At 44.7% G+C, this 23,746-nt stretch overlaps 1 protein-coding gene across 1 annotated transcript in view; it reads left to right on the plus strand.

Annotated features, from left to right (window-relative positions):
• Positions 1-23,746, plus strand: part of LOC309526257 (uncharacterized protein) — a gene marked incomplete at its 5' end in the record, with an annotated part of 35,411 nt that overhangs the window by 7,334 nt on the left and 4,331 nt on the right. The window contains 5 exons of the mRNA XM_082212169.1: positions 6,783-6,899; positions 12,889-12,962; positions 13,055-13,190; positions 13,933-14,028; positions 14,867-14,971. Coding sequence (XP_082068295.1) covers positions 6,783-6,899; positions 12,889-12,962; positions 13,055-13,190; positions 13,933-14,028; positions 14,867-14,971 — 528 coding nt within the window. The remainder of the gene's footprint in view (positions 1-6,782; positions 6,900-12,888; positions 12,963-13,054; positions 13,191-13,932; positions 14,029-14,866; positions 14,972-23,746) is intronic.

Raw genomic sequence — 23,746 nt, forward strand, 5'->3', positions numbered from 1 at the left:
ACAGCTGGCACAGGTTTCGGACACGTCCTGAGAGAAATGTCTTTGCCTTGGCCAAAATCCATGGGATTTCTTATTATTATTACAGGCTCTGGTCTTGCAGTCCTGGGAAGTTGCTCACTTGCACTTTAAGGACCAAAAAGCTAATTGCAGCCTGGATACACTTGCCCAATTCAAACTGAGTCCAATTTGAATTTATGTGCCCATGGTTCTCAACCTTTCAAACCAGTCTGTTAAAGGAAAACCGTTCTTAAAAGGGCACTTTGTCCAAATAAGACAATTTAACTCTATAAGGGATTGTTCCTGCTAAACCAAAGCATGTGCACCTTCATGTATCTTATCAGCTTCTCTTTGGTAAAGCGAGTTTTAGCACATTTTAAAATGGGTAGGGAAGTTGGCAGAGTGCCAGGTGGAACAACGAAATGTGGTTATAAATTTATCTAATTCTAAACATTGGACTACATAATAGCCTGACCTATTAAAAAGCATAAAATGTATGAGAATCCTCCACTGGGGTGTAAGGAATAAGACATTAAACATAAAAACAATTACACACAAAATAGCCCCCCCACAAATAACACACTGTCAGACACATTTCAACATTCCTACGTAATAACACGTAATACAAAACAAACTAATTAAATATCAGTTGCATATCTTGACACAATTGTGATCTTTTACGCATGTATCTTTTGAATCCTGGAGCACAGAGGCTTGAGGTTCAAGTGAAAAGATGTCCTTGCAAGTCAACTCCACCCCCCTTTGTCAGGCCCACTCCCCCGGCAGTCTATATCCTTTGAAAGAGATAGCTGTGGGCACTTGAAAACTCTGGTGTCTTGTTGCAGGTCTTGTGATGACGAAGAACTGAGTTGAGGGGTTGTTGCTGCTTTTCATCATTGCACATCTGTAGAAGTGATATCCTGTAAGGGGGCAGGGTTTTGGGGACTTAAAAACACAGTTAGACAAGGAAGGGGCAAAAGGCAAAAAGGATGTCCTCCAGTTTCCATGGGAAGCTGCAAATAATAACAATCTTAGCACATTAAGCATTTTATTCATTTCAATATTATTATCACATTTCCGCATAATTACTGTTATTATCTGCTAAGTTTGTTTGCTTTCCTTCACTTAGTTTTGTTGTTGTTGTTCTTTTCATATTATAAAATAAAAATTACTCACATGTATAGAAAGAGAACTGTAAAAAATACAAAGGTTAAAAAATACAAAGGAAAGCAAAAAATTAGATTACCAGTCAGATGAAAACAAACTTGACACAAAGACATCAGATTTAGAACAGAATTATTATTAAATATATTATCAAAACCACGCAGATTACTACTAGACTGAAAAAAATGGGAAAACCATGGGGAAAAACTTTAAATTCACCATGTGCTATCTGATAAAAGAACTTCATGAAACTGACTTTCAACATGTGATGAACATGTCCCCAAAGTAGAACACACACACACAAAATCACCTATGAGGAACCAAAAATAAATAAATGCTAAGACACGCAATTAATAAGAAACTTGAAGTAACCTGAAGTAATCTGTTTTGGCATTTTAGCATCCCAAATGATGTGACAACATCAGCTGTAATGTTAATAGCGGAATACTGGGAAATGAGTTAATACCAAGAAAAATGAATGGCAATTTAAAGTTGTGCAGGTACCTTGCACTAGCCAAAATGACAGAATTAATAAGAAATGCTCAGGCAAAAAGGTAAACAAGTACCATTCCACAAACAATGTTTGGTTGTGCTTTGATTAACTTCATAGACATCATGGAGAAACGGATTAAATAAATGAAAACAGATTATTTGTAACTTTAAAAAAAGTGTCAAGGCCACAAAGAGATGGAAGTTACTAATATAGCAGGGATTCAGACTTGTTTCACAGAACAGAAAGTAAGTTGCTGTGGGAGGAAAAAGGGACAAACACTTTGTTATCGGGGTTCACATATCCTGTTAAAAGGGAAAATTATTTCATGTGAGAAGCTTGTCAGGAAATGCTGTTCCTAAAATTCCCACTGAGGGGGGGAATGCTTTGATATTTACCTGTGAAAAGAATTTGGCATGTTAAGATATGGAACCTGGAAAGCTCTTGACTTTTGATGCTCTTGACTTTTGATGGGCTAGTTTTGTTGTTGTTGTTGTTGTTGTTGTTGTTGTTGTTGTTTTTAGCCTTTTGTCTTAAGTAGCCCCTGGAGCAAAGACAGATTAAGGGTGATTTCCCTCAATGGTTCCAAGTTTTCTTTTACATTTGGAAGAAGCCTCCTCTCCCCCCTTATAGTTCCCCCCTTCCTCTCTCTCTCTTCTTTAGCTGATCTAGCCTCTGTGCATGTGTAGAGTTCATGTCTCAGCAAACCTTTTATACTATTGAAAATGTTGCATCCTTTGGCTAAATTACCATTTGAATAAGGGAAGAGAAGGGTAAGGAGTAGATTTTGAAAACAGGGTTTGATTTTAAACAAAAAAGAGAAACTCAGCAATTTAAGTATTCACCAAGACTAGCAATTTCAGCCCAAGCAAAAGAGACTGCTTCCTTTATGTACAGGAAAGGGCTAATATCCCTCTGGCCATTCGCGGAACAATCAACCGTTCTCTTATTTATGAGTAAAAATGGCCAGAGTTAGAATTCATAGGATTTTTTAACATTCTCAGTCATTTCAGCCTTACCATTTGCAGACAAATTTTACTGCCCTTTATTTACAGGATGGATGGTCAAGGCGCCTATGTATTCGTATGTGCTGAAACTTTGAGTTGACTTTGAAGTTTGATTTTTTTAAATAGTAGACAAAATGATAAACACTGTAATCACCCAAATGCTTGATGTTACCAGTTGTGCTCCAAAAAATAATGGCTTCATCTCGCACCTTTTAAAACTAAAAAGCAAAGCTAGGCTGAATTTCAACTCCATTACCACACCAGAATTTAAGAATTACCCTCCAATGCTTGCAGACACATGTCCTTCCACACAGCCACAAATCGGGAGAGTTGAAAGGGGACCCTGGGGTCATCTAGTCCAACCCTCCAAAATATAGGGTTCACAGCAAGATTTCGCAGCAAGATTTGTACTACCAAAGAGGCATACACATTTAAGTACAGATTTACAGCTGGGAAAGAAAACAAACATCTATGCTCATATCATTTACTAAGGAAAAGGAAAATAAAAGTACATAACTTTACACAGAACCCTTTTTGCAGATCTTGAGATAGTTTGAGTGAGTTTGAAATGATATTTAAGGAAGATTGAAGTGAACAGTTTTCGTAAGATAGGGAGAGGATCTCTTATAAAGCACAGTTAAAGCAGCCCTAGATTTGATTTTTTTAAAGGGAATACACAAGTGTTGCCCCCCTCCCCTCTTTGCAGTTTCCTTTAAAGGAAGCTTACTCGGGAGTAAATTTACCTGGCACAGAAGGAAGAAGGGAGAAAACAACTGAAAGAGGCAGAATGAAACAAGGGGGAGGGGGGCATTTTCTAACAAAAGAGGCCATGGAGTCTTACAGAGACTGATATCAGGAGCCTTACAATAACTCTTCTGTCCAACCAAATCAAAGTTAAAACTGGACTCACATATTTTTTCTTAGAATGAACACCATACTTTTATAGGCATACGTTTAATGAAATACATACACTGCATTTTAGCTTGAGAGAGCAATTGGCTCAACTAGGCTTTTGCAGCAGAAACATTAGGGTAACTTCACCTTCCAAAATAGACTGGAGCAGAAGTGTACTCTCAAAAGTTACAACAAAACATCATTTACCATTAGACTTAAATCACCCTCCTCTCTTAAACTAGAGGAAGGAGGTGGGGTAATCCCCTTTCAGAACACAAGTAGCACGTATACAGGATTTTACCACTTGGGAGGAAAACTCTTTTAGAGCCTCTCTCAAGTAACAAACATTTGCACACTCCATTCTCCATTTTGTTTTGTTTAAGATTGATAAGGCGCAACATGGCTTCCTTAGATTTAAAATTTTGAAGCAAGCTTGCAATTTAAAACTATGTGCATTTAAGAACAGTCTGTGGACGCCAAGGCCAATGTAAATACAAACCCTTGAAATATTCCTGAATCTTTGAGTACATCTCTTATTCATTTATTTTATTTTATTTTATTTTATTTTATTTTATTTAAGAGAAACTAAGATCTCTAATGCGTGGGCTGTTATTATATCTACTGCCTTCTGAGCACCATTAAGTTTACAGTTTCATGTTCTAGCTCTAGGCTACAGTTTAACAACACAAACTTGACCATTTTCGCCCCTTTATTTTATTTCTATTTTTTCTCTAATTGGAGATGACAAGCTGGAGGGGCATATTAGAATCCTCTCTGGGGCAAAAAGGCTTCATGGAAGCTTTGTTGCCAGGAGGAGTCCAGCTAGGGAGTTTAGTGAGCTCCCATTCTCTCATATGTTATTATTGGGCCTTTTTTTTCTTCCGTTAACGAAGTACGCTAAAGACAGAAAGAGTGGAAACACACACACAAGGGAGGAAAGGCAATGGGAAAGAAAGGGGGGACAGAAAAAAATATCCTTTCAGTACTCAAAGTACCCTTGACTAACACAATTCCTACATATCTACAAGCTACAAACTCATTTCAAGAAATCTTATACATGAACTCAAACTCCAGCCACGGGACTCCTTGCCCGAGAAAACTTCAGCCACGGGACTCCTTGCCCGAGAAAACTCCAGCCACGGGACTCCTTGCCCGAGAAAACTCCAGCCACGGGACTCCTTGCCCGAGAAAACTTCAGCCACAAAACTAAAATTCCTTTTCCTCAGCGCTGCTTCACAAGACTAATCCTAGTGTGGGGCCCCACTTCGTGAACCGCCCCTTCTACCCTCCACAACAGCCTCCTGCCTAGCCTTTGAGACTAAGTTTGGGCTCCCTACTGGACGCCTGCGCTGTGCAGTGCCAGATTGGGGGTCCGAGAAAACAAAGTTTTGAAAGGGGAGCAAACGACCTTGTGTTCTCACATACCCAGGTCATCCCTAACAAAGGTCGCCAGGCAGGAGGGGAAGCTTCATTTGCATAGTTAGGGTAGGTGGAGAGTAAGAGAATACTTGAAAGACTCCTCTGGACGACTCCGAGAGAGGGATGTCAGAGAAAAACAGTAAAGAGCCACGCTTTCCCGGACTCAATTCCAAGACGGAAAACGGGGGAGAAAAGGGATAGAGAGATCAAGACGTCCCTGGACGACTCCGAGAGGTAACGCCGGAAAACAGCAAAAGGTACCACAATTCCCCGGCCAAGCACCGCGTAAGAATTTGTGGGGAGAGAAAGGGAAAGGTTTTGACGTTTCTAGACGACTCCGAGAGATAACGTCAGACAGAAAAGTTCCGCGATTTCCCTGGCCACTTTCCGAAGGGGAAAATCGGGGGAGAAAAGGGGAGAGAGAGAACGTACCCGGCCGACTCCGAAGGGTAACGTCAGAAATGAAAGAAGGAAAGTCTGGCTGTCGTGGGGACATTACTTTTCCACCCCCCTCCCAATGTATTTACTTCAAACCATACTCACGTTCGAAGATGTCCCCCCGCAGATCCCGGGATCCTTTTCCCTTAGCCGGCTTGACCTCGCCTTTGCTCCCCTGGTTGAGCTTTTGGTGACGATTGATTACCGCCCGCAAAGAGGAGGCAGGGAGAGGAAGAAGGATCTCTGGGCTAAGGTTGCCCAGTGGCGCCTGATCCCCTCTATCTCCCCTCTCACCTTTACAGGAGAACCAAGTGTCCCTGAGCGCGGTCGCCAACTGTTAACAGAAAAATCCGAGGGCTCTCTTGGACAAAACAAAGACACCAACCAGGATAACTTGGAGCAAAACAGCAGCCTGTAGGCTTGGCCTTTATTGAACTGTTGCAACAGGGTATTCCCTTCACTTGCAAGAGAGAGGAAAGACCCAGAACAATGGGCTGCAAGACCTTATAAAAACTTTTGAAATTCCCCTCCTCTAGCTCAAGCCCACCCCCAGAAACATCATGCATACATTTCAGAAAGGAGGGGTTGACATCATGCATACGTTACAGAAAGGAGGGGTTGAGGGAGGAGTTGTGGTGGTAACCTGAGTGTCCTGTCACCCAGCTGGTTCCTCCTTTCCCCCTCCCCATGAGTACTTTCCAGGTGACAATGGGGAGTTTGCAGTTTCCTGCCCCCAGAGGGAAGATCTGATCATTGTCCTTTGTTTCAGTCTGTGGTGAATCCACTGTTCTTTGTGATTTTGATTGTCTTCTGTCTGGGATTATCAGGGTTGACATAGCAACTGGGCAGGGCTCCTGTGGATGTGCTGGGATGGTGAAGGGATTATGGCTGACCAGAAACCAAGCCACCCCCCTTTGATAGTCCTTGTCACATGGAGTAAAAAAAATGGAACAGTGCAAATCCGATGTATGGTTGATTTTCTATGAATTTATAACAGAAATATGGCATATGTAGTGTGTGAGTGTGAGTGTGTGTGAAGTTTGTGCAAACAGAATGATTGGGGTGGGGGGTTCCTGCTACAAAAGCGAGATGAGCTTTAAGCCCAGAGTCATTTGCGACTGGACTTAATTGTCAGGGGTCCCTTTACCTTTACCTTTAAAGAGTTGTAACATGACTTGGGAATTCAGAAGATGTGTAAAATTGCATACAAATCATTAAAACAATTGCCTAGTACTTGCAATCTATTATTATTATTTAGTATTACCCGACATTTTCAGACGCTAAAATTGAAATTCTTTGGTTTTCCAAAAGCAGTTGATGTAGCTGGTGGGGTCTCCTCCCTGTGACTCACCCAAACCTTCCCCGACCTTTAGAATGCCCTCTATAGATATTATGGACTCAAGCTGCGGGAATCCAGGAGCGCAGAGACAGTCCACCAGTACCTGCACTTACTCCTGAGGTTGGCTCTCGAAGAGGAAGCAGACAGAGAGGTGAGTGAATGTGTGGGACTGGGACTGCGCTCACACGGAGACTCTCCACCTCCAGCAGTGTCCTGGAAGAGCCTCCTCCTTCTGAACCCTCCTGCTTCAAGCGCCTCCCCAGGCTGCTCCCCAGTGTCCCACCACCACAATCCAGGGTCCCCCACTCTTACTCATCCAGCCAGTCCCTGACATTACCCCACAGACCCCACCAGCCCTCTGTCCTGATTTCCGGATTGGTCTCTGCTCGTGCCCACCCGGTCACCCCCTCAAAGGAGGAACAGTTTTTCAGCATTCAACATATCTGGGGCAGATTTGTTTAGTTTTGGGTTCGATCAGAGCAGCCAACAAGTGGCCCTCAATTCCTTTCTTGGCAGCCCTCAGCAACCTTGGAGGCACCCCTACACACCTGTAGGCCTTGCACCGCCTTCCCAAAGCTGGGTAAGGAGGTGCTGGGCTTGGGGAAGGAGGCAGGTGTGATCTGTCAGGGTCCTAGAGTCCTCAGTTAGCTCTTTCCCACCTTTGGCAAGAAGGTGGGAAGGCGCTAGGTCCCACCAGAACCTCATGCCTCCTTCCCAAAACCCAGCGCCTCACCTGCCTACCTTTGGGAAGGCAGCATGCAGGCCGGGGCGTGTGTGTCAAATGTTGGCCTTGCTCCCCTCTCCCACATGACAAGTCAGTGTGCACCCCACAGGTTCTGTGCTGAACTACTCTTGTGGCCCACTTGGTATGAGAAATTGGAGCACCCTGGTTTAGATGGTGCATATTCCTGCTCTGGCGCCTTTGGGTGAGGGGTGGATTACAAATACTTCCAGTGTATAAATGATGCATTTTAATGTAGTTGGGTGTTTAATGAAGCCAAGAACTGTATCACAAGATTCGAAAATGTCAGAATGCAAGGCATCCTTGCATTGCAAGCTGCACATGAGTCTGGGAGGTGTGGTCTGGTCAGTTCACATCAGAATCCACAGAAATATCGTTCTTCAAACCACCCCTATTATTATCCAGGATGAAAGAATCTGTTCAAATTGATTCTCTAAGTGTCTCATTTCCCCACTCTTAAATTTGGTTCCCCACATTTTGCAGCAATCTGCTTACAGAATCACATTGATCCTCCATCCCTCATGATCAGCTTAGCTTAATGGTTGCCATCAATTTCATTTTAATTGATTTTAATTAATTTTTATAATGAAATGTTTTTAGAATGTTGTACTATTTTATTGTTGTTAGCCGCCCTGAGCCCGGCTTTGGCTGGGGAGGGTGGGATATAAATAAAATTTATTATTATTATCACTAATTGCAATCAAGAAAACGACATGTTTGACGTGCCTCATTCTCTCTAGGGAATTTCTGAGGCTATTGGTGTGGCTTCAAGCACACATATTTCCCAGGTGCTGAGGGCAGTGCGGGATTTTGGCCGCGCGGCCATTGAAAGGAAGACTGAGACGTCTGAGGTAAGTGAGGAAGGAGCATAGCAAGAGTGTAGGTCAGCCATCCCCAGCCTGGTGCCCCTTCCCCATCCGTCTGTTTTGAATTGGAACTCCCATCAGCCCCTGACAGCATGGCCAATGGTTAGACGAAGGTCCTGGCAAATTGGATCCTTAGCAGCTATTTACATCCACACCAAAGCATGTGAAGCAGCCTCTGGGTTCCTCTGATCTAGGAAAACAGAGCTGTGTTGGAGAAGAACAAATCCTGCCCCATTTCCAAATATGCTCTTTTTCAAGGGATGGGATCCTTACCATTCCAAAAAGGCAATTAGATCTGCTCATCCTCTCAGTATGGAAGCCAGACAACTTCCTCTGTGGGTATGTCTCAGTCATCCTTCTGAAGTGGGCTCCAGCAGTCCTGTCTCTGTGGCTCCAGATGCTAGATCTGATCTGATCCCTTGGCTCAGTCAGTCAGTCAAACGGAATCGTTAGAAGAAGAAGAAGAAGAAGAGTTTGGATTTGATATCCCGCCTTTCACTCCCCTTCAGGAGTCTCAAAGCGGCTAACATTCTCCTTTCCCTTCCTCCCCCACAACAAACACTCTGTGAGGTAAGTGGGGCTGAGAGACTTCACAGAAGTGTGACTGGCCCAAGGTCACCCAGCAGCTGCATGTGGAGGAGCGGAGACGCGAACCCGGTTTCCCAGATTACGTGACTACCGCTCTTAACCACTACACCACACTGGCTCTTAGAAACCATTGGTCATCCCCAGAGTACATGCAATACAAAAGTACACTGGCCCATGTTTTTAGGTTGGTTGTCAGATGGTTGGTTGGCATTTCCTCAATAGTGGAAGCTAATGGGGGACCCCAAGGGTCATCTAGTCCAACCCCCTCCAATGCAGGAATCTCAGCTCAAGCATCCCTGAGAGATGGCCATCCAACCTCCAACGGAGAGTCCACAACCTCCCAAGGGAGAGTGTTGTGCTGTCAGAAAGCTTTGAATGAAGAACCTCTTAGAGTTTGGAAGAGGGGACACCACTCCAACTGAGGGGAGGGAGCAGAAACCAAGAGAGAAGGCAGTCGGCAGGCTGGGAGAGGCAGAGAGAAAGAGGGGAGAGGTTTCAGCTGCATCCCGGGGCAGGGCAGCTGCCAAATTTGCTCTCGTGCAAGGGTTCTTCTGCTTACGGGAGTGCCTGCTGGCCCCATTCAACTATGTTCTAGAGTAGACCCATTGAATTTAATGAAGATGACTAAGTTAGGCCCATTCATTTCAACAGGTCTACTTGAAGCAAAGCATAGTTGAGTGTCACTCTCTGTGTTCACCTCCATATATTTGTCAATTAAGCAAATTATTACAAAGGCATAGTAACTGCGTGCGGATCTAACAGTTCCATAACCTGAGGGGGCCTTGGGGTCATGTGCCCCCGACTCTCCAATTCTCCAACCCAGCTGGAAGGGGATCAGAACCTTTTCCTTCCACTTTCAGTTAACTTCCCTCAAGCTTCCGGTCTCCTTTTTGCAACTGTGCTAGAGGAGAAGGGAGCAGGAGCCGATGAGTCCAAGGCTCATTCACACAATAATAAACCATAGTTTATCACAGAGGTAACCAAAATGGTGCCCTTCAGATGCTACAGACTGCAACTCCCATCCCTCCTGACCACTGGCCATGCTGGCTGAGGCTGATGGGAGCTAGAGGCCAACCTATGTTGATGCCCTCTGGTTTATTGTTACATCTGAACGCAGCCCTGAACTCTCTTGTGCTCTGCCATCCAAGAGAAATGAAACCCAGGAGTGTGGTACCCCTGGATTTTTGCTGTGAGTTGGGAAATGACCAAGGAAATTTCCCAACCCTCACTATGGAGAAGATGAGCAGATCCACCCAGTTCATTTTAATTTTAAAAAAGCAGCTCCCATGGAAAAGAGCACCAGTGGTCAGTCTACCCTACACTGTCCTGTACTTTCTCCCTGGTTGACTGACCAAACCCAAAGAGAACACCTTCATGGTTCCTCGTCATCCTGGGGGAAAATTGACCAGTGGGGTGTCACAGGGTTCTGTCCTGGGCCCGTTGTTGTTCCACGTTTTTTTTTAAAATAAATGACTTGGATGAAGGAATTGAGGGGATGCTCATCAAATTTGCAGATGACACCAAACTGGGAAGGGTAGCCAATGCCACAGAAGACAGAATCGGGATTCAAGATAACCTTAACAGATTGGAGAACTGGGCCCAAACTAACAAAATGAAATTCAGTAGGGTCAAATGTCAGGCTCTACATTTAGGCAGGAAGAACCCGATGCACATATATAGGATGGGGGAGCCCTGGCTTGCCAGCAGTTTGAGTTTCCTGGAGGAAAAAAAAATACAAAATTTGTAAGTCTGCACAACAACTTGTTGTTGTTGCTTAGTCGTTTAGTCGTGTCCGACTCTTCGTGACCCCCTGGACCAGAGCACGCCAGGCACTCCTGTCTTCCACTGCCTCCCTCATGCTGGTAGCTTCGAGAACACTGTCCAGCCATCTCGTCCTCTGCCGTCCCCTTCTCCTTGTGCCCTCCACCTTTCGCACAACAACTTACTGACTACTAATATTTTCCCAGCTGCTAAAAGGTCCCAACTAAATGGTGATTTGTCTCCAATTGCACTTAAGGTTCCCAAACTCACTTTCCCCATTCTTTCCCTCCAGAATACTAGCGAGACCAATGCCAGTATCACCGCCATCCTTTGCTGCGGGCAAATGGCATTTGGGGCACGGCAGGATGAGCTCCCCCTTTTCATAGACCTAATAACACAGGAGCTCCTCTTCCAATTCCAGAACAGCAGGAAGGTATGGCTCTGATTATCACACGGACTCCTGTTGTTTGTTCTCTCAGCTATACCATACTTTTCCGTGTATAAGACAAGGTGTTTTTTATTATTATTAAAAAATGATGTTTAAAAATGAGGGTCATCTTATACACAGATAGTGCATAGGGGGGACATGGGTTTGGTTGCCGCTGCAAGCCGGAGATAGTCAGTGGCTATTGTGCGTGTTATTGGTGGCTGCGGCAAGGGGTGGTGTTGACTGGCTGTCACTGCGGAAATTGGGAAGGCGATTGGCAGTTTCTGCCGGCGAGGGACAGACAATAGGTGGGTTTTGTGATGTGTGTAAGTGGCAGCATAGGTCCAGCGGGTGAGCAATTTTTGGAATCCCCTCCACCCAAATAGCTGAACAACTGTGGGTAATCCTCCCTTCCAAAAGCTCAGCAACTCTGGGCAATCCCCCCCCCATTTTCTTAATTGGGAGTCCCCCCTAATAGGGGGTGTCTTATACATGAAAAAATACGGTACATCCTGCCTTTCTCCTGTCATATTACTCCAGGAGGTGTGCAACCATTTCCCCCGTGGTCACCATCCAGGCACTGAGCAGACCTTGCACCACATTGCCTTCAGACTGTGCCCTAGGGCAGGGTCTTTGGCTTCATCCACCGAAGGCTGGTAGACTGGGGTGTATACTGGCTCCACCCTTAGGACCAGATGGGGCATTACAGTGGTACCTTGGTTCTCAAACTTGATCCATTCTGAAACCAAAGTGTTCCAAACCAAGGCACGCTTTCCCATAGAAAGTAATGCAAAATGGATTAATTCTTTCCAGACTTTTTTAAAAGAAACCCTAAAACAGCAATTCAACATGAATTTAACTATCTAACAAGACCATTTCTGGGTTAGGGTTAGGGTAAGGATTAGAATTAGGGTTAGGGTCAGTGTGGCTTTATGTTTCCCTGTGATTTTGATTGAAACTCAATTTTATAAAATCCCTTCTCCTTTCAGAACGAGGATTTGAAGAAGAGCTTTATGAAGGCAGCAACTCTAATAACCCAGGCGCTTGTGCAATCGACTGTGGGACATGTCACCTTCCCCCACAAAGAGGAGCTCACCTTCTGCATCATAGTGAGTAGAAAGAAAAAGAAAAAAAGAGGGGGAATCTCCTGGGGTTTCTTTTCAGAGCATTTTTTCTTAGAAATAGCTGTGTAGGTCTAGCTCTGGGTTGCATGTTCTGACCATCTGGCCCCAAACCATTTCTGGGTGGTCACGTTCTGCTCCAGCTGAAGTTTCCAAACCCTCTTGAAAGGCAGCCCTCCATTGTGGCAACCTCAGCAGGCTGTCACCAGCGCCTAAGGAAAAGAGGCTAGGTTCTCCCCGGAGGAGAGGGCTGTCGAGGGCTCCCAGCCATGATTGCTATGTTCGACCTCCACAGAGGAAGGAAGCCATGTTTCTGCATATAGTTGCTGGAAGCCGCAGGCGGGGAGAGGGCTCTTGGGCTCATGGTCTGCTCCCTGGACTAGATGGGCCCTTGGCCTGGTCCCGAAGGCTGGTCTTCTGCTCTTCTTATGGGGTAGAGCTCTGCCCAGGAGAAAAAGGGGTCTTATTCCCAGATCCAGGAAGCCCACTCTTCTCCTCTAGGAGGACCCACTTGCCAATTGCAAAGAAGTTGTCAAGTGGGCTGGATAGAGAGCACACCTCAGGGCTTGGTGTGGTGGTGGCGGCAGGGATGGCGCCTCCAGGTCCCTGACATGCTGTGTGCTTCCCCACCACAGGAGGTTATCAAAGAGGAGCCAGTGGCATCACTCACCATCCTGCACCAGGCAATGGAAAACATCACTCGCCTGACGTAAGTACGGCCAGGCACAGTACATATTTCTTCACCAGGTTTATGGACTGCTGGGTGCTGATCCTTTCCTCTCCCCTTCTTTCTCTTCTCAGTGCCTTGAGACCATGCATACACCCCCTGCTCCGGGCTCAGCTGATCAAAAACACCATCCGGAAGGTCTTCCAATTGCCATCCTTTCAGGTTACGAAGATCAAAGCTGGGAGCTCTGTGCCACCAACCCAGAGCCAGGTGACTGGACCTTCTGCTTCTGGAGGAAAATGGGGTTGCCAGGTTAAAGGATTTGAGGGCAAAGAGTCTGAGCTGTGTAAGCCGCAAAGAATGCTGCCTGAGACACTTGACCCATCACAATGATGTAACAGCCAGAGACTTGGGGTGTATATTTTTGATTTTAATCATGTTTCCATATTTATTGCATTTCACCTTTGCTAGAATGCATCCACGTATGATTCCTGCATGCCTGCATTTTGTGACTCTCATGCCTCCCTCCTACGCTGCATTTAATTTAATTTAATTTAATTTGTTTGCTTGTTTGTTTATATGCTGCCCATCTGACTGGGTTACTCTAGCCACTCTGGGCGGCTTCCAACAAATTAAAACACAGCCAGACGTCAAATATTAAAAACTTCCCTATGCAGGGCTGCCTTCAGATGTCTTCAGACGGAAGTATAATGATGTATCTCTCTGACATCTGATAGGAGGGTGTTCCACGGGGTGGGCCCCACCACCAAGGCGGCCCTCTGCCTTGGAACACCCCAAGGAAGTTGAGCCCAGTGTGGAGTCCTGTATCTTTATATCGCATGACCTGTAACCTTACATACATCAAGAAACGTTTGATGTTTATGACTCTTTGTGTGCCGTGCTTGAACCCCTGCATAAGCTTTGTTACAAATTTGGGCTAGAAGGCTCCAGAGCATATGGGATTTCCATGGGGGTCTTCAGCTTCTAAGTGCTTTTGCTTCTCTCCTTCCAGGACTGTTATCAGCCGACTGTCTACATCTGGCTCAACATGCTCACCAGCTTGCTGTCGGAGGCCCCCTCTCTGGAGACGCTGCAGGAGATATTAGTGGTAAGGGAGCCCCCAAGGTGTCAGAGCAGGGGGAAGCAGCAGCTCCTATGCCGGAGGACAGACCCTCTTGAAATGATTGCACGGGGGGCATCTGTGGCCAACTCGCTGGTTGTGGGTGCTGATGGTCAAGTGGGCCTCTGTTCTGCTAGCAATGCTTGTGCAAGGCACACAAGATATGTCCTCTGCTGATGGCGTATGGGGAAGGGCCGTGGCTCGGGACAGAGCATCTGTCTTGCATGCCCAAGGTCCCCGGTTCAGTCCTCAGCATCTCCAGGTGGGGCTGGGAAAAGGCTCTCTGCCTGAAAGCCCAAAGGGCCAACTGCCAGTCCTCATTACCTGTGGATCAATGGCTGGGCTTAGTCTAAGGATGCTTCCTGCATTCCATTGCTATGGCTGTGGTGAGGTGTATGTTGTATTGTTGCAATTATCACACACACAAACACACAAATGACAGATTGCAGGGCGGTTCACAACATAAAAATACAAAATCAGAACAGAAAATGCATAATAAAACAAAAGCAACCCAAGAGCCAATTAATATCTAATTCTACTAATGCTTTTTTTTAAACGGCTTCTTTTTTCTGTGTCTTTAGTTGTTCTTGTTTTGTTTGTAAGCTGCCTCGAGTCCCTGTCTGGGAAAGAGGTGGGGTATTATTATTATTATTATTATTATTATTATTATTAATAATAATAATAATAATAAACAAATTGCAGCAAACTTTCTCCTTTACAAAACAACCCCTTTTTGCAATTTGTCCCCTCTATGAAGCTTTGTGAATTTGCAAACCTGGATTAAGGGTTGTCCTTCCATGTGATGACGATGATTTCTCTCTCACAGCACACAAATGGCTGGATTGACTCCACAAAAATCAGTGAGAGGCAAAGAGCAGTCAAGACCACCAACGTACTCATAAAATATGCCTCCGAGCATTTGGACTTTGATGTGAGTGACCAAGGCTTAATGCTGCAATTTCAAATCATATTGCGTTGGAAAGTTCAGGTGTGACCTAGATGAAAGCTGTATGGCATGGCCATCCCAGGGAAAGGTGCCAGCCAGTGCTATTTTTCTAGAAAAAGAGGTGCCAGGACTCACCATGAACTCACCTCCCTCCTTCTCTTATAATGGCAAGAGTGCCCACCTGAGAGGTGGCAGTGTTAGCTATTTGCAGTCTAGTAGCACGGCAGAGAGCTTGCTGGGGAGACCATGCATTAAAGAGGGACTCACAAATAACTTAAACAAGGTTTTAATAACAAAAACAAAAACTCCTAAATACACCAACAACAAACCAGACCCAACCACCAACCCATCCCCCAGGGTAACGGAAGAGCTAGGTGCTGCTCCTTATATACTACACCCAAATGCTGACACACCTTAATCAATACAACTCAGCACCTGCTATGTTTCACAGCTGTAAAGCTGGGTCTCGTTATTTTGCTCTGGCCCTTGCTCTGGCCCCTTAAAGACATACACAACTGGTGGAACAATGATGAACCTTTACATTTAAAGAAACCATTCAACATTTCCCCTGCGGTTCATCATTGTGGAACAAAATCGTAAAGCATATTTTGTACATGTCTTTCATGAGTAACCTTTGGAAGTGCTTTAGTAAAAATGTCTGCAATTTGATTGTCACCTGGAACATATTGAAATACAATCATTTCGTCAGCAATTAGTTTCTTTACAAACTGTAAACGTAACCTTAAGACTCTAGTGCGCTGCGTATTGGTCTCTGAACACAGGATAGCAAGTCCGCTCTGGGAATCAAGGTAAACTCTTACTGGTAGTGTTACTTTCATCTGTAGGTCTGCAAATACTTGCAGATACCATTCCACATCATGAGTGGCCTGAACGCATGCACATAATTCACTCTCTGTTGTGGAGAGACAAATAATGGTTTGTGTCTGGGACTTCCATTCAAATGGACAACCGTTATAACAAAACACCATACCAGACACATCCCTGCAATTATTTTGTTCCACTGCATGAGATGCATCTCAGAAAATTTCAAAACCTTTGTCAATACATGATGTAAACTGCAACCTATAATGTTTGGTATGTTTAAGGTACATTACCACTCTCTTAAGAGCAGAGAAACATTGCGTAGTGGGCTTTCCCACAAATTTTGCCAGAAAGTGAAAGGCAAAAGTTATATCTGGTCTTGAGATTCTTTGAATGAAATTTAGCTTGCCTATAGCAGAACGATACAAAGTTTTGTTAGGAAATGGCTTATCTTCACCTGTAAAGGTGAAACCACACACCATAGGCGTATCCTTCCCATTTGCATTTTCTTAAACCCATTTTGAATCAATGTCTCATATCTGGGGTTTGTGGTACAAGAGACCAGGTGTTATGCTCTTTTAAAGAAGCTATCTCAGAGTTGATAGCTTTATACCAATTTACAACTTGGTGCTTAGGTAAATTCTGAACATCATTGTAGCTTTTTGGCTCAAAAACCGCCTTATTGGCATACACAGTATTTAAATGTTCATCTGCAATGGATGTGCAGTCCCTTGCAAAATGTCCTTGCTTGTTGCAGAACCAACAACGCTTTGCAGCTTTAAATGCAGTTGTATCACCACAGGTTTGCATATGGCGTTCCTCATTCTTCCTGGAAACAGGAGTGCTTATGGCACAAGCCTCCCTTCTTTCCAACTCGCCCATTAATCTTGCCGTTACCCCTTCCACAGTTAATTGTGCTGGTGGAACGGCAGATATCTGGCTAGCTACACCATCAAAGTCCTCATTAAGGGAACAAAGAATGATAAAAACATACTGAATATCAGGTATCTCCATGTCCCTTCGAATTAATTTGCAGCATATTGCCTCCAGACATCTCAAGTGTGCTGCCAAATCACCACCAGGCTGCAACTTGGTCTGGTACAGCCGCTTGAAAAACATCAATGCAGACGCTGACTCTTTTCTAATATGCACTGCTGCAAGACTGTCCCACATTTCTTTGGCAGTTTTCTTATTTCTTATATAGACTACTTGCTGGTTGCTAACTGCCAAATTAATTATTGCCCTGGCTTTTGCATCTCCTTTCAACCAAGCATTAGTTACAGGGTCAGGAGGGTCATCAGTTACATAGGTCCATACTTCTCTTTTTTTAAAAAAGTAATATTTATTAAAGTTTCAAAAGGTACAAAAAACAAAACAAAAAGACAAAGAAAAACACAAAAAATTCCACCTTTAAAATCTCATTTTCAATAACTTCTTTTCACGACTTCCCCTCACCTCCCCTTCTTGTATTCCAGATCCAATTATTTGTTCAATAAGTTTTTATCCCTAATGTCTTAACCTTAATTTGTTAATGTGTTTATTTGTATTAGATTTTAACCCTTAATTCATTATTATATTTAGTTCAGTTTATAAATCAACTTTTAATTTATATACCTTAATCATATGTAAAAAACTTTTTCTAAGGTTGACCCTATTTCCCTTCCACGAATTCCCCATTCTTATAATGATAAACAACATGAAATTTGACACAGCATAAAAAAGATCAGGCCCCCTTTGGATTTCCAAACCCCACCCTTCTCTCCCCGGTTTCAATCCCAAACCGTAGTCCATTTAGAAGGAGCAAAAAGGGTTTTCGAAGAAGGAGTAAAAAGGGTTTTCGTGTGTGTGTGTGTGTTTCTTTGTGGCTGATTAGCTGTTTTCCCTGTGTAAAGGTCAGAGGGGGCAGGGTTTCTGTTGAGGCAGGGGATTAGCTGTGGGAGGAGCTTATCAGAGTTTGTAGGGCAGCAGTTGAAGAAGGAGCAAAAAGGGTTTTCTTGTGTGTGTGTGTTTCTTTCTGGCTGATTAGCTGTTTTCCCTGTGTAAAGGTCAGAGGGGGCAGGGTTTCTGTTGAGGCAGGGGATTAGCTGTGGGAGGAGCTTATCAGAGTTTGCAGGGCATCAGTTGAAGAAGGAGCAAAAAGGGTTTTCTTGTGTGTGTGTGTTTCTTTCTGGCTGATTAGCTGTTTTCCCTGTGTAAAGGTCAGAGGGGGCAGGGTTTCTGTTGAGGCAGGGGATTAGCTGTGGGAGGAGCTTATCAGAGTTTGTAGGGCAGCAGTTGAAGAAGGAGCAAAAAAGGGTTTTCTTGTGTGTGTGTGTTTCTTTCTGGCTGATTAGCTGTTTTCCCTGTGTAAAGGTCAGAGGGGGCAGAGTTTCTGTTGAGGCAGGGGATTAGCTGTGGGAGGAGCTTATCAGAGTTTGTAGGGCAGCGGCGCGCGCCTAGCGGCCCATCTTTTAGATTTAGGGGAGCTAGTCTCAAACGTTTGTTGGGGGAGACCTAGGTGTTTTTTTTTGTGGGGGAAGTTATTTGTCTTGTCTTCAAGCTTTTTATGATGGAGGACCTCTGTAGCCAACCCCAACGACACGATCTCATGATGGAAGGGGAGGGAACAGCTGCAGTCGCCTGCGATTCCTGCGCAATGTTTGCCATCTTGCCAAAGGTTGCAGGCAGCTTTACCTGCAGCAATTGCATGTTGATTGCCCTCTTAAAAGACAAAGTCCAGCAACTGGAGGAACGTGAAGCTACGCTCCAAAGAATTAGAGAGCTGGAGCTCTTCTTGGAAGCAACAGAGCACACCGTCCCCACCAAGGAGGAGACAGGGGACTCCCCTGAGAAGGAGGCTTGTTCACCAACACAGGAGCCAGATATATGGAGAAATGTGACTCAAAGAAGTAGGAGGCCCAGGGTTCACTCTGATTCTTTAGAAATACACAATCGCTTTGAGGTCCTCTCTCCTAGCATGGAAGATGAAGAGCAGACTCCATTTGAGGATCTCTCCCTCATTACAGTCGATCAGGTATATGAAGACGAGCAGCAAAGTCAGTCCTCAGGGAATGTGCAGGCAACCTTGGAACGGACAGCTCACGGAAGAACCCCGACCAAACCCAAGAGGAGGCGTGTAGTGGTGATAGGGGATTCCCTACTGAGGGGAACAGAAGCAGTGATCTGTGGGCCTGACAAGATGTCTCGGGAAGTGTGCTGTCTCCCCGGGGCTAAGATCCAAGATGTAACTGAACGACTGCAAGGAATCATAAAACCCACTGACGAATACCCCTTCCTCTTGGTTCATGTGGGAACCAATGACACTGCAAGCAATAGCCTCCAGAAGATCAAAAGAGACTACGAGGCTCTCGGCAGGAAATTGAAGCAACTAAATGCACAAATTGTCATCTCGTCTGTCCTCCCAGTTGAACGACGTGGCCCAGGGAGAGAGGGGAAAATAGTGGAAGTGAACAGCTGGCTTCGCAAATGGTGTAAACAGGAACGGTTTGGATTCTTACATCACGGACTGCAGTTTCTTGAAGATGGACTTCTGGCAAGTGATGGGCTGCACCTCACAACGGTTGGGAGAAATGTTTTTGCCAAAAATCTCAAAAACCTCATCAGGAGGGCTTTAAACTGACTAATGTGGGGGAGGGAGACAGTGCTCCTGAAGGTAGGAGTCTATCAATTAATGAAGATGATCATCCAAATGTCATAGACCAAATGGAGCAAACAGCACGCGGACCTAGTGGTGGGAGGAAAAAATCCTTAAATAAGAGACACGGGGGAATGATTAATGGACTTCAATGTCTGTACACTAATGCGCAAAGCATGGGAAATAAACAAGATGAGCTTGAGCTCTTGGTACAGCAAACTAAATATGACATAATAGGCATCACTGAAACCTGGTGGGATAAGTCCCACGATTGGAATGTAATAATGGGGGGATACAATCTATTTCAGAGAAACAGACCAGACAAGAAAGGAGGAGGAGTGGCGTTATATGTCAGGGATGTGTATACCTGTGAAGAGATCCAAGATTTAGAACCTTAAAGCCAAAGTGAGAGCATTTGGGTCAAAATTAAGGGAGAGAAGAATAACAGAGACCTCATTGTGGGAGTTTACTATAGATCCCCAAGCCAAACGGAGGACATAGATGATGCCTTCCTGGAACAGATGGCCAAGCATGCAAAAGGAAGGGAGATAGTAGTAATGGGGGACTTCAATTACCCGGATATTTGTTGGACGTCAAACTCAGCCAAGAGCATAAGGTCAAACAGATTCCTCACTGGCCTTGCAGACAACTTCATTGTCCAGAAAGTGGGAGAAGCAACAAGAGGAACAGCCATTTTAGATCTGGTCCTAACCAATGTTGATGACCTGGTTAGTGGGGTAGATGTGGAAGGATCATTAGGCGCGAGTGATCATGCTCTTCTGAAGTTTACTATACAGCGGAAAGGAGCAGCCAAGCATACTAGGACTCAATTTCTTGACTTTAAGAAAGCCGACTTCATAAAACTTAGGGAAGTGCTGGGTGAGATCCCATGGACAACAATACTAAAAGGAAAGGGAGTTCATGATGGCTGGGAGTTTGTTAAGAGGGAGATAGTAAAAGCACAACGACAGGCAATACCAATGAGACGGAAACATGGAAGGTGCCTAAAGAAGCCAGGGTGGCTATCTAAAGAACTTTTAACTGAATTAAGATTAAAAAAGGATGTGTACAAAAAATGGAAAAGGGGGGAAACCACCAAAGAGGAATTCAAACAAATAGCCAGCACGTGTAGACACAAAGTCAGAAAAGCTAAAGCACAAAATGAACTCAGGCTTGCTAGAGAGGTTAAAAGCAACAAAAAAGGCTTTTATGGGTATGTTCGTAGCAAAAGGAAGAACAAAGAAACAGTGGGGTCACTCAGAGGAGAAGATGGTGAAATGCAAACAGGGGACACAGAAAGGGCTGAACTACTCAATGCCTTCTTTGCCTCAGTCTTCTCCGATAAAGAAAACAATGCCCGACCTGAAGAATTTGGAGCAAATGATTCAGCAAAGGAAACACAAGAATACTTGGCTAGTTTAGATGTATTCAAGTCTCCAGGGCCAGATGAACTGCACCCAAGAGTATTAAAAGAACTGGCAGATGTGATCTCAGAACCACTGGTAGTCATCTTTGAGAATTCCTGGAGAACAGGCGAAGTCCCGGCAGACTGGAGGAGGGCAAATGTTGTCCCTATTTTCAAAAAGGGGAAAAGAGAGGACCCAAATAATTACCGCCCAGTCAGTCTGACATCAATACCAGGGAAGATTCTGGAACAGATCATTAAGCAAACAGTCTGTGAGCACCTAGAAAGGAATGCTGTGATCACCAATAGTCAGCATGGATTTCTGAAAAATAAGTCATGTCAGACTAACCTGATCTCGTTTTTTGACAGAATTACAAGCCTGGTAGATGAAGGGAACGCAGTGGATGTAGCCTACCTTGATTTCAGCAAGGCATTTGACAAGGTGCCCCATGATATTCTTGTAAAGAAGCTGGTAAAATGTGGTCTTGACTATGCTACCACTCAGTGGATTTGTAACTGGCTGACTGACCGAACCCAAAGGGTGCTCATCAATGGTTCCTCTTCATCCTGGAGAAGAGTGACTAGTGGGGTGCCACAGGGTTCTGTCTTGGGCCCGGTCTTATTCAACATCTTTATCAACGACTTGGATGATGGACTCAAGGGCATCCTGATCAAATTTGCAGATGACACCAAACTGGGAGGGGTGGCTAACACCCCAGAGGACAGGATCACACTTCAAAACGACCTTGACAGATTAGAGAACTGGGCAAAAACAAACAAGATGAATTTTAACAGGGAGAAATGTAAAGTATTGCACTTGGGCAAAAAAAATGAGAGGCACAAATACAAGATGGGGGACACCTGGCTTGAGAGCAGTACATGTGAAAAGGATCTAGGAGTCTTGGTTGACCACAGGCTTGACATGAGCCAACAGTGTGACGCGGCAGCTAAAAAAGCCAATGCAATTCTGGGCTGCATCAATAGGAGTATAGCATCTAGATCAAGGGAAGTAATAGTGCCACTGTATTCTGCTCTGGTAAGACCTCACCTGGAGTACTGTGTCCAGTTCTGGGCACCACAGTTCAAGAAGGACACTGACAAACTGGAACGTGTCCAGAGGAGGGCAACCAAAATGGTCCAAGGCCTGGAAACGATGCCTTATGAGGAACGGCTAAGGGAGCTGGGCATGTTTAGCCTGGAGAAGAGGAGGTTAAGGGGTGATATGATAGCCATGTTCAAATATATAAAAGGATGTCACATAGAGGAGGGAGAAAGGTTGTTTTCTGCTGCTCCAGAGAAGCGGACACGGAGCAATGGATCCAAACTACAAGAAAGAAGATTCCACCTAAACATTCGGAAGAACTTCCTGACAGTAAGAGCTGTTCGACAGTGGAATTTGCTGCCAAGGAGTGTGGTGGAGTCTCCTCCTTTGGAGGTCTTTAAGCAGAGGCTTGACAACCATATGTCAGGAGTGCTCTGATGGTGTTTCCTGCTTGGCAGGCGGTTGGACTCGATGGCCCTTGTGGTCTCTTCCAACTCTATGATTCTATGATTCTATGATTCTATGATTCTATGATTCTATGATTCTATGATTCTATGATTCTATGATTCTATGATTCTATGATTCTAGTCCATCTATTTAGGCTGGTGACCTTACGTCCGAGGCTCTCAAATCTCTCTCAGTCCCTTTCAGCCGGCTTCTTTGAAAGTCCCTTATGATTGACACCCAAACTCGAAGGGGCACTCTCTCTATAATGTCCATGATCCTTCCAGCCAAGCCTACTTGTTTAAAGGTGGAGCTCAAGCTCTGTTTCTTAAATCCAAATATCCCAAAGACTCCAGCTTCCACCTTGGTTGAGCTTGTAGCCATCTTGACAGGCCTCCGGCTATCGTTTACCTTCTGTGACATTTCGGCTGCCCCTCCTTTCTGCTCCTCCTGTTCAGCAAGTATCTTTTCCTCCTCTTCAGTCTTTGGTTTCTTTTCTTGTCCAGCTGCCTGTGTTTTGAACATCAAGTCATTTTCCAGCTCAGAAGGTATATTTACTGTTGACTTCGGTTTTGTAGGACTTGTAGACAAAACATGGCCTTGCTCATACATCTTTCGCAGCTTTCCCATGAGAAAGACGACCTCATCCAGATCTGCCAGAATTTTCCGACCTATTTCCATTCTTGTAATGTCCGTGAATCCCCTCTAGAGGGATTCTGGTTACTTAGTATTCCTTTCACTTCCAATCCAAGAGTCAAATTTATTTGTATCAATCTTTCTTTACTTTCAATACCTTGTAACGATATGACCGGCTAAACCAAAACTTTCAGTTTTTTTCGACTTTGACAGCTAATTTGACAGCTGTCAAAATCTTCTGTAAACCCTCAGCAGGCTCCTTTCACGGGTTACTCCCAGTCTCGGGAAAAGTGGCACTTAATCAAAGCAAATAAACTCTTGTCCTCCAGCACAGTAACTTAGACTTTTAAATCCGTGGAAATTAATAACTTTTATCCAATCAGGAAAAAAACACAGCTCTTCTCTCAACCTTAGTTGGCAAATCCTTGCTTTAAACTGTTTACAATGGGGGGGGGGAGACGGACTTCCTCTTTGCACCTCCCCCGCTCGTGCCAGATCCACAAAAAAAGAATAATTTTAGTCCAATTTCCAAATTACTCACGGGTTGTTGTTCTTGATTTTGAGTCCAAATTTTTTAAAGGAAGATGTCAGCGCTCTCCGACAAATGGCATGCAGCTTCGCTCGGCAGGGGAAGCAGTAGACTCACAGCACCGCGCCACTCCCCGTCCCCCGTTCCGTAGCCTTTAAAAAGGCTCCTTCGCGGGTTGGGAGGGCGCTAACGGTGCCCGCCGAGTCACCATGTCCACGGGCATCCGCGCCCGTGGTTTTTAAGGGTCC

The sequence above is a fragment of the Podarcis vaucheri genome (genome assembly GCF_965113315.1).
Source record: "Podarcis vaucheri genome assembly, chromosome: 2".
Lineage (NCBI taxonomy): Eukaryota > Metazoa > Chordata > Lepidosauria > Squamata > Lacertidae > Podarcis > Podarcis vaucheri.